Source organism: Moesziomyces antarcticus (assembly GCF_000747765.1).
Source record: "Moesziomyces antarcticus DNA, scaffold: scaffold_v10084, strain JCM 10317, whole genome shotgun sequence".
Taxonomy (NCBI): Eukaryota; Fungi; Basidiomycota; class Ustilaginomycetes; order Ustilaginales; family Ustilaginaceae; genus Moesziomyces; species Moesziomyces antarcticus.
In genome coordinates, this window is record NW_014638926.1 from 1 (window position 1) to 10564 (window position 10564).

Genomic DNA, 10564 nt, shown 5'->3' on the forward strand with positions numbered 1-10564 from the left:
TTTTTTTTTTTTTTTTTTTTTTTTTTTGGTATCAACGGTTCATCTCCTCCGCGATTCGAGACAGTGTCCTGGCGCAGACACCGAGGAGCTGCTCGCTGGTGATCGTTGGGCCGAAGAAAGCGAGCTCGGCTTGGTGCTGCTGCAGGACTTCAACGCCGACGCCACCCTGCTCGCGCATGTCGTCGTCGCTAGGAGTGGGAAGATCGTTGAGCATCGTGTCGAACGTTCGCTTCCTGCGTGCCGACGCTCCTCTCTGCGGCTCGGACGAGGGCGGCGGGGTGTGAGTCTGAGCGTTGCGGTCCGATGTCATGCGCTTGGGAGTGGGAGTGTGGTCATTACGCTCCGAAGATGGGCGCTCGACGGGGTGCTCGGCAGGGGCGCGGTGGGCGAGCGGACCGTAGTCCTTGCAGCGATCCATGAACCCGCCCAGCTCCTTGACATCTTGAAAGACCTCCAGCTCCGCAGCCAGAAACTCGGGAGTGATGGTCGACAAGTCGACATGGCGCAGCTTCTGCACGAGTTCGATGACCCTGGGCATGTACAGGATCCAGCGCAAGGTGCACGGCTTGAACTCGAGCGAGCAATGCTTGCACTTCTCCTGTTTAGTGTGCACCGGGGGCTGCTCGCATGCGATTCCCAGACCGCGACACGAAAGGCAGCCCGCCTCGACCCAATGCCGGAACATGAGATGCATGCGGACCAGTGCCGTCTCCTGCGCGACGGTGCCCGGCCTAGGCGCAGCATCGACGTTGGCAGGACCGGCCTCGACAACATCGGCTTCGACAGCATCAGGCTCGGCGGCCACGGATTCGACGGCCTCGGACTCGTCAGCCTCGGACTCGTCAGCCTCGGATTCGTCCGTCTCGGAGTACGTCAGGTCCGATTCGTAAGCCTCGGCAGCAGTCGGCTGCGTGCGGGGAGGAGACTGGGCGGACGACGAATGGACGGGCTGGCGGTCGACGACATCCTGCGCGGACGAGCTAGCGCTTGGACGGCTGTGGACGAGAGCGGACGTGGTCGAAGAGGCGGACGGCTGAGCCGCATGGCCAGCACGCGATGTCTGAGGCGGTTGGGCGGCGCGAGACTGCGTTGGCGAGCTAGCCGAGGGGTGAGCGCCACGCTGTGCCGAAGTTTGGGCTGGCGATGCCCGGGCTTGGACTACGTAGACAGAGATAGTGTCAGTAATATGAGCAATGCTGAAGCGTCGGGAACATAAACTTACCGGCAGGATGGACGACGTTCCACTGTCCGTCCGGATCAGAGTCGAGATACACCCGTCCAGACATGGTCAAGAATCGCGCGGGTCGATGTGCAGGCGACCGGCCAGATGGTAGAGATGGTGGTGGAGCGGAAGCAAGGTCGGAGGCAAGCGGGTGCGGAAGGAGAAGAAGCTGCGGAACGCACATGCGCAAAGCAGTTGCGGAAGGGGATTGCGGAAGGCGGGTGCGGAAGGGGGCTGCTGAAGGCGGCTGCGGAAGGGGGCTGCGGAACACAGTCGAGGGGCACGGCAGCGGACGCCGTCGGAGCACGGCGGTTCTCGACACTTGCCTGCACAATTAAGGTTGTGACAAGCCAAGGCCTGGGACCATGCTCGGCCCACGCTCGATTGCCTTTCGGTCTGTGGTATCGACGGTGACATGCTCAGCCTTTCCATCCTCCGCTCTCAAACGCGCGTCTGGCGCCATCTGCAATAACGTGATCATACGTGGTGACCGCCACTTGCAGTCTCATCGCTTCACTCGCATCGTAAAAGGAAAACCAAAAATCGCAAATCAGGACTTCACACTGGAATTGAGGCAGTTTGACACGCAGTCTAGCAGGATGTACGACTGCATGCCAGCTTGATGCATCGTGCAATTGCAGACGGGAAGGGGGAAAAGGCGATCGGGATGTAAGTCTGGGCGGCGGCGTGGTCCGATGGCAGGTGCTTAGAGGTGTGAGTTCGGGCGTTGCGGTCCAATAGCAGACGTCAGACCGGGAGCTCTCCGCTGGAGCGCGGCACCGAAGGGTAGTCCTTGCATCGGTCCATCGGTCCTAGCTCGGCGACGTTCTTGTACACCTCTCGCTGGACAGGTCCCGTTGCGGTCTGCCTTCGGAGCGGTTTCTCGCCTGCGCAACTTGGGTTTCTGCGCAGCTTGCGGATGCGGTCCCACCAGAGCGGATGGCACGTCGCAGCCCGCACGAGCCTGCAACATATATATCGACCTATCGGCGTCTTGTTCGTGTGCCTCTCACCATCCTCATCCCCGCGTCTGTGGCGTTCGATCAGTTTTTTCTTTTGACACTCATACGTAGTGACGCGACGACCCATCTGGCCTCGCAAGCGCCTCAACAATCGGGCACGAACCTTCGTCAAGCTCCTCGACGCTGCACAGTTGCTCTTGGTATCGCTGGCCACGCCGTGCAGTCATGGCGGACCGAGACCGCGAAACGAGCACGCTCTTGGGCGCCGACATCGAGAGCCACCACCTGGTGGATGCATCGGAGCGCGCAGAGCTGGAGCGCCAGGCCGGCGCCATCGACGGCTTCGTCGGCATCGAGCATGACTTCGTCAGCTTGCACGACGAAAGCAAGATCACCCGGATCTTTTATCGCTTCGGACCCGGCGTGCAGTCGTTCGACATCCACCTTGCGAACCTCGCCAAGCAGCTGCCGGGCTACCTGCGCATGGCGCGCTGGCTCGCCGAAGGCGAGACCGAGTCGGACGTGCAGCGCCACCTCGACATGCAGCAACGCAAGGGCGATTACGCGCACATCGCCATGCCGCCGAACGCCGCTCCATCCAGGCTCGCTCCCGGCTCTGCCGCGGTCAAAAAGATCAAAGACGACGAGGCTTGAGACTCGCCGGTTCGGGCGCTCACGATGCTCACCGCCCTCTCTGTGCCGTCTACGTTGAAAGCACTTTCGCCCCTTCATGTCTTCTGAACAAAAATAAATCAATTAAAACAAAAAAAAACTCCCCCGTTTTCTCCCTTCTCAGCGTGCGGCCTGGCGCTGCGGGTGTGTGTATGTGTGTGCGGCAGACGCGGACGATCAAAAGACAAGACGGCTTGACATTGAGACGCAAAACAAAAGTACAACGACAAGGAAAGACCGCTCGACGTCCAAATGGCCCGCCTGCGCCCGCCCGGGCCCCGATTGAGCCAGCCGGGCTGTCACTCCGCGCGCTGCCTCACTCGCCGGACGGGCCCGGCTTCTCCGTTCTCGTCGTCCACGTCTCGGCGCGTCTCGGCGGGGCTCTGTGCGGTGCGCCTGGCTGGTGCGGTCGAGCCGCCGGCTTGGGCTTGGACTGGGCGCCAGGCTTGGCCGCGGAGCGCCTGGATGGCCATTTCCTGCTCGGCCTCCTCGACGAGCGCGCGCTGGCGCAGCCGGCGGCGCAGATTGTCGACGCGCAGTTTACGGCGCAGCCGCTCGGCCGTGAGCGCTTCGAGCTGGTCCGGCGGCGGCGGTGCCGGCTGGGCGAGCGTCTCGTCGAGCGCTGCGTTGGCTTCGGCGAGCTCGGCAACGAGGCGCTGCAGCTTGGCGTGCTGCTCGACGGCCGACCTGGCGCTTGCGTCGAGCGTCAAGGGCCTTGGCACGATCGACTCGAAGCGACGCAGGGCGTATTCGAAGATGCGCTCTTTGCTCTCGCGGCCCGCTTGGACCAGGCCTTGGGTATCGATGTCGATGCGGCTCGACAGATAGCTGGGCGAGGGAGGCCGCTCGGACCTGGTGATCGAGGTCCGCTTGATTTTCTCGACCGTCATGCGCAGCACCGCATCAGACCGGAATTCTGGAAGTCCGCATGCATTGGCCAGCCGGGCCGTGGTGGCGTTGGCCATGCTGAGCGTGTAGGGTTCCGAAGTCGAGACGGTCCACCGCAGGTTGGGCGGCGGCGGCGACGGCGCAATGGTGGCGGATGGCGGTGCGACGGCGGCGGCGGGCGCTGCGGCAGCGGATGCCGAGGTGGACGGGGCGGCGCTGGATGTTGAGGTCGATGCCGGGGTGGATGGTGCGGCGGCGGTGGATGGTGCGGCGGCGCCATCGTCCGACGAGCCGACATCGACGAGCTCAAACGCCCGAAAGACAAACTGGTCGCCGGCGTCGCGCTTGGTGGGGATCGTGAGGAAGTCGCGATCGTCAAAGTACGACGGATCCGTCGAATCAAAGACGGTGGCGATGCTGAGCCCGTGGTCGAAGATGGCGTCCTCCTCGGCCATCTGTGCGAGCAGCAGCGCGGGCTCGAGGCAGGCGGCGCCGCCGCTGTCGTACAGCGGCTGTCTGCACCACGTAGCCGGGTTGGCCGGGGAGCTCTTGACATTGCGGAACGTGACGTCGCAGTGGAGCCGGAAGCGCGGCGGCCTGGCTGGCGCTCGGCGAGCGCTTGTCGCGCGCTCGCCGAACAGGCGCTCGCCGATGACTTCGCCTGGGCCGTCTTGGCCGCCCGCCCCCTCGGCCACTTGCCGCTCCTCGGCTGCTTGAGCGGCCCTGCCGCCTTCGTCGTCAGCGTCGTTGTTGTCGTCGATGACGAAGAGCAGACCGCCCTCGTCATCGTCCTCATCGCCCTCCTCGTCCGGATCCCAGAGCGTGAGGTAAAAGTCGACATCGCGCCAGCGTAGCGCGTCGCTCTGCAATCGGCCGAGCACAACCTCGCTGGGCGGCACGGTGCAGTAGGCGATGAGGAGATGGAACGCGGCCATCTGCATCTGCTCGCGCGGGCAGCGCTGCAGCAGATGGCTGCCGAACAGGCCCTGGCAGACAAAGTGGACGAAATTGTCGTGGGTGGCTACCGGCTTGCCGCGTTGAGCAGAGACGTTGCCCCGGCGGATGAGTGCCTTGGCCTCCTGAAGCACGGCGAGGTCGACGGGGCGGCGCGTGAGGCGCGAATAGGTCGCCTTGATGATCGCGAAGCACTCGAGCGCCGGCTGGACATAGATCCGCGTCTCGTCGTCAACCAGCGGCTCGCGATAGCGGCAGATGCTAGACTGCGCCAACATGGTCCAAAAGCGGCGGTCCGCAGAGAGGTCGTGGCGCGGCGGCGAGGAGAGCACGTCGTCGACAGTGATGGCGCTGTCCGAAACGCCGCCGGCGATGCGCGGCAGATAGATCTGCTCGACAAAAGTGCGCAAGTACTGCTCGGCCATGGCTTTGGCCTCGGTCGTGTGGGCGCTTGGGATGCCCGTGTGCACCGTCTCGACGAAGCGCCGCTCCACTTCGTCGATGTTGGCCTGCGGCGCCTCGGCCGTCGTGTGCGCGCCAAACGAGACTCGGCCCACGAGGTTATCGGCCAGTCTCGTTTGGTGCGAAATCATCGGTGACGGCCGATATGCGCCATGCCCGGAGCCAGATGAGCTCGCCATGGCGGATCCAGGGCGAAAATGTTGAGCGAGAAAGCGAAGAGACGAGCGCGGGGTGCTGGCGGGTCGCTGGCGGGGTGCTGGCGGGGTGCTGGCGGGCGCTGGCGGGCGCTGGCGGGGTGCAGGTGGGGTGCAGGCGAGCGATAGCAAAGGCGCTCTGCCAACAGAGGTGCGCTGCGACAGACGCCGACGGTCAATGGTGGCGCAGGCGAGCGAGCGAGCCAAGAGGGCGGGGAGGGCGGCAGAAGCGCTCTGGCGAGGCCAGAGAGCGAGCGAGGGGAGCGCGGTGATCAAGGCCAAGGCGAGCGGCCGACAGAATCGCGCTGGAGGAGGCCGGCGAGCGAGCGGGACGAAGGCGGGGATGCGGCCGGCAGAGGCGGGCGGCAGAAGCGGCCGGCCGAGGCGCGCTGGTGAGGCCAGCGAGCGAGAGAGGAGCGCGCTGCTGGGCGAAAGACGGCCAGCACGCGACCGAGACGAAAGGCCAAGGCGGAGACGAGCGGCCAACAGAGGCACGCTGGAAAAGGCAGGCGGGCGGGCGACAAAAAGAGGCGCTCTGGCGGAGCGAGGAAGAGGACGGCGGTGGTAGTGGTCGTAGTGGTGGCCGGCGGAGCGAGCCAAGAAGAGACGACGGTGGTGGTGTCGTCGAAGGAGCAGGGATGGCGAAGGGGATGCCGGAGGGGATGGAGGGGGCGCGGGCGGCCGAGCGACTATATAGAAGGCGCCGCCTGGCCCAGCCGGGTCGCAGCCGGGTCGCAGGCGGGTCGCAAGCTTGGGCCATGCTAGCCAAGCTCGGCCAGGGCTCAGCCAGCCGCGCGCGCGCGTGCGCAAAGAGACATGGCGCGGCGCCAGGTCCGAACAAGTCGGATCAGCCGAAAGCGAGTCGGGCGAGTCGCCAGGCGGGCATCCGGACGGTCGAGCGAAGCTAAAGCGACGAGCGAGAGGGTGATGGATGAGGAGGAGCAGCAGCGGCGCCGTCGGGCCCCGCCGATGAATCAGCGCGGTGGGCCCGTCCGCACCCTTTTCGCGGAGCTGCGACTCCAAGCGGGTGGAGGCTGGGAAGAATTGGATTCCAAAAAAAAAAAAAATGGGACCCTGCGCGCGGCTGCACCCGCACGCGCTGCCTCGCGCGAGTGGCAAGCTCAAGCTCTCTCTCCCCCCCTTCAAACCCAGCATGTGCGCGCGTGTCGAGGGATATGCGCGTAAGTTGCTTGTTCTTTCGAGGGGCGGCCCCAACGCTTTTCCGCGCTCGCCCGCTTAAGGTTTGAGCAATGAGATTGATCGCGGTAAAGTCACATGCACATCTCTCCCAGCTGTGATTAGAGCTAGACATCTTGCCAGTCGAGCGACTGCAGCAGGCCAAAGAGCAGAGAAAAGGTCAGCGTCGGAAGCGGCTTTGTATGATCACAGCTGCACAGACGCAGAACCTACACCGATGATGGCCGTCTTGGACGGCAGCCTGCCTGCACTCGGCGAGAGGACGGTGATCTTCTTGCGCACCGTGTCGATATCGGCACTACATCGCATACAAAGAGTTCGGTCAGCGTTCGCGTGCTTTTTTGAGCAGGACCAAAGGAGAAGCGACTTACACATGGACAAAGCCGAGGATGGGCGCGCCGATGATCTCGTCGTCGGTCGGATTCGTAGACGAGTCTGGCTGGCCTGCGCCGCCTCCTCCGCGCGGCGGCTGGATCAGCGCGAGCACGCTGTGGAGCAGGCTGGTTTGGTCCGCAGCGGAATTGGTCGGGTCGAGCTTCACCAGCTGCGTCTCGGTCACCGTTCTGGATGCGCCGATAGGCAGCGCCGACGAAGGCGCAAGCGACTCCTGGCCGATCTTGTAGATCTCGAGCAGATCGAATGGGATCGTCGTGCTGTACGGACTGAGCGATGGCACTCCACCCAGCGGATCCGCATGTCCCGGCAACACCATCTTGGGCACACCGCCCTCCTGACTGACTGCCTTGTGCGCCGATCCGCCGTAAAAGTACGTCTTGACCTGGAGTGCCTCGAGACGCGAACGGTACGTCTCGTCGAGCTCCACCACGCCGCCACTCTTGGGCAGCTTGATCACGCTCACCCTCGGCAGCCTCTGTCCGCCCGAGCCTGGGATCTCGGCGGTGTCTGCGGCCGTACCGAACATCTTGGTCATCTCGAGGTTGAGCTTCTCGTGGCCGAGCACGACGAGCGTGTCCACCTTGAATGCCTTGATGCAGTGCTGGATGAAGGCGTACTTGGTGCGTGCGTCGGCGGTGATGACGCCGGGCGTGTCGATGAGCAGACCGGACATGCGCGAGCGAAAGTCGCGCGCCAGCCGACGCTCCACACCCTCGGCGAGCCAGTCGACGACGCGGCGAAAGTGGCGCTCGTTCTCGCGCACGTTCTCCTTGCCCAGCCACAGCGACAGCGGAGCGACGCCGTGTGCGGTGGATGTGCCCGGCGGAATGGCTCCTGTGGTTGCCGTGTTCGTGCCAAAGGGGAAAGCGGGCGAAGGCGATGGAAGCGATGCCAGCGGCAGCGGCGAGAGTGGCAGCGCCGACAGGCAGCACGGAAGTGGCGGTGCGCCGTCGCTTGGGTCGAGGTTGACCACGACCGGCCACCATCCGGTGATATCGCTGCGCTTCTCTTCCTCCCGCTTGGCTTTCCTGGCCTCCTCCGATAGGTGGCTCTCCATGTCGGGATAGATGATGCCGTCTCCGCCCTGACGAAGGCTCTCGGCGACCTTGCCCGCCTCGCCCTTGCCCAGGCTCGCCACGGCTGGCGAGCGCAGCGCATAGTTGGCGAGGAACTTGATCAGGCTCGTCTTTCCCGCCGATTCCGGGCCTAGCACCATGACTCTTGGACCCTGTCCCTCGGGCCGGTAGACGGTGGTGGCAGCGGTTCCTGTTGGGTCGGACTCGGTATCTGTGCTCTGATCGGTGGTGCGCGGTGCGACGTAGCTCGGATCCAAGACGGAGCCGGCCAGAGTGGTCAGGAGCTTTGCATCCGCACGCAGCGCTTGTCGCGCCTGGATTCGTCGTCGCTCGAGGTACAGATGCAGATTCGAGTAGGCGGTGTAGACGGGCGACGGTTCGTCGGCGAGGTACTCTGTGGACGCCGTTCCTGCAATCTCGAGCTCAGCGCCTTTCCACGAGGAGACTGCAGCTTTGGCTTCGTCTCCGAACGGGTACCATCGTTCTTGACTGCCACCGACGAGCTCGGCACCAAAGATCTCGGCGTCGGGCTCTTGTCCGCTCGGCGTGCGGTTCTGGACGAGGCGGATCGAGATGCGTTCGTGCGGCTCGAGCTCGAAGCGGTACTCGGAGCGAGGCGGCAGGTACACGCGCCGGTACTGCGACGATCCCTCAGCTTGGCCGTCCATGCTGGCGAATGTTGCAGCTGCCGAGTTGGTGGATGGATGTGCAGAAGATGTGGTGTCGGGTGATGGCACGCTGCTTTGGACCCTGCGGACGCGTCTTTGAGGTCCACTTTCGCAGCATTCTATTCCGATTTCCGCACTTTCCGCACTTTCAAAGCCGATGAGATTGTCCGATTCACCGATGGACCCGATTCGCCGACCCCGCTCCTCGTGAAGAAAGTCGGCAGCTCCCGCAGTCCGCGTTCCGCACTTGGCACTTGGCACTATGCACTTCGAAGCACAGATCCGCTCGCAACTGCTTCTGTTTGGTCGGCCTGCACTCGGTCGAGTTTCGTATGGGCGTGCAGACCACACAGACAACAAAGCTGAGCAACTATAGAACCCGTTTGGTCCAAGCTCTTCGAGCTCGATTTCAGGGACGCACGTTATGCATGAAGGGATTGACGGCAGATCTGTGCGGCTCGCAAGCTTGAGCGTCGAGCACGCCTTCAGGCACTGAGCTGCAGTGCCGAAAACGCGCGTCCTTTCGAATTAATTAGCCGTCGGAGAAAGCTGTCCGCAGCGCACTGCCAACCTGCTCCAACGCACACGAGCCAGGCCACGGCGGCTTGCATTGCACGCAAAGGATGTGACACAGCCGGTGCTGCAGCTTGGCCTCCAACAGCAGCAGCAAACACGATGTGCAGAATGGATCGGCGAGCGGATCCGAACATAGCTCGACGAGGACCCGAATGACGTGCGCCCAGAACGCGAGAAAAAAGCCACTGCCGACCACAGCCAACCATGCCCATCCGAGCCGACAAGCTTACAGACCTGCTAGCGAGAGTCAGGGTTGCTTGGCACTGACGACGCTGCACCGCCAGAGCCGTGGTGGATCCCTGATGCCACAAGCGAGCGGAATGGGGCCAGAACAGGCTCTAGCGCCGGGAAAAGCGGAAGGCTGTCAGACGACGGCTCGAGCTGGCAACGCCGTCTAGGGCCGCAGCCAATGCCGCAACCTTTGCAACTCAGAACCGTCACCAGCCTGGAAGCGGGCAGAAGCAGAAGGATAGGCAAGGCGATTGTGAGCAGCGGAAGCGAAGGCACGCAGGTGCATAAACTGCCACGTTTGCACATCGGAGGTTTAGGATCTATTCGGACACAACCGCAGCTGCATCTCGCCGTCCAGCAGCGCAAGCAGCAGTTAACGGCAATGCGGGGGAAGATCGGAGGCAGCGGCGGGTGATGAGCACAAGCCATGGACGGCCGCTGCTAGGCGCACCTCGGCACCACAGCGGCAAACTGCCGGGGAATCAATCCTGCTGAGACTCAACACCACGTCCAAGTCGGGAGGCCGAACGGTCGTTGCAGCTCAAAGGACGGAATGGCCGGCTGCTGCTCGTGTGTCTCGACCGTCAGATCCAACTCGACGGCAAAAGCGAGCGAGCGTGGAGCGAGACAGGGCGCATGACGAGCATGCAGAGAAGACGAGATTTTCCCCGCTCAGGCCACCGCCGTCCGGTGAATCACCGTGCCCAAAAAAAAAAAAACACCAAAATCCCCAAATGCATACGCGAGCAGCCGAGCACGGCCCAGTGACAGCGTCCACCTCTGTGGAGGTCACAAAGGAGAGCGATGCTCGAGCCATGCCCAAAATGAAAATCGCATACGCAGACGAAAGACCGTCGGTCGGTCCGAAGCAGACAGTGGGGAGCAGGAAGTGATGGGTCCAGCACGCCACTCTTCGCTGCAGCGTGAGCCCACCACGGACGCATCGGAGGGAAAGGCCGATGGGGCCGAGACAGCAGAGCTGCAGCCCAGAGAGCGAAAGAGAGAGAGAGAGAGAGAGAGAGAGAGAGAGAGAGAGAGAGAGAGAGAGAGAGAGAGAGAGAGAGAG

At 63.5% G+C, this 10564-nt stretch overlaps 3 protein-coding genes across 3 annotated transcripts; 1 reads left to right on the forward strand and 2 right to left on the reverse strand.

Moving 5' to 3' along the window:
• Positions 1–31: 31 nt before the first annotated feature.
• On the reverse strand, positions 32–2311 carry PAN0_084d6649 (uncharacterized protein; the record flags this gene model as incomplete). The annotated part of the gene is made up of 5 exons (XM_014797914.1): positions 32–1158; positions 1223–1244; positions 1405–1548; positions 1976–2186; positions 2292–2311. 5 exons carry the CDS (start codon positions 2309–2311, stop codon positions 32–34), a joined length of 1524 nt encoding a protein of 507 aa, XP_014653400.1.
• Positions 2312–2409: 98 nt separating this feature from the next.
• PAN0_084c6650 (uncharacterized protein) lies at positions 2410–2838 on the forward strand (the record flags this gene model as incomplete). Its single annotated transcript, XM_014797915.1, has 1 exon — positions 2410–2838. One exon carries the CDS (start codon positions 2410–2412, stop codon positions 2836–2838), a length of 429 nt encoding a protein of 142 aa, XP_014653401.1.
• A 317-nt stretch (positions 2839–3155) lies between these two features.
• Positions 3156–8691, reverse strand: PAN0_084d6651 (clp1-domain-containing protein; the record flags this gene model as incomplete). The annotated part of the gene is made up of 3 exons (XM_014797916.1): positions 3156–6365; positions 6765–6849; positions 6923–8691. 3 exons carry the CDS (start codon positions 8689–8691, stop codon positions 3156–3158), a joined length of 5064 nt encoding a protein of 1687 aa, XP_014653402.1.
• Between the last annotated feature and the right edge of the window lie 1873 nt (positions 8692–10564).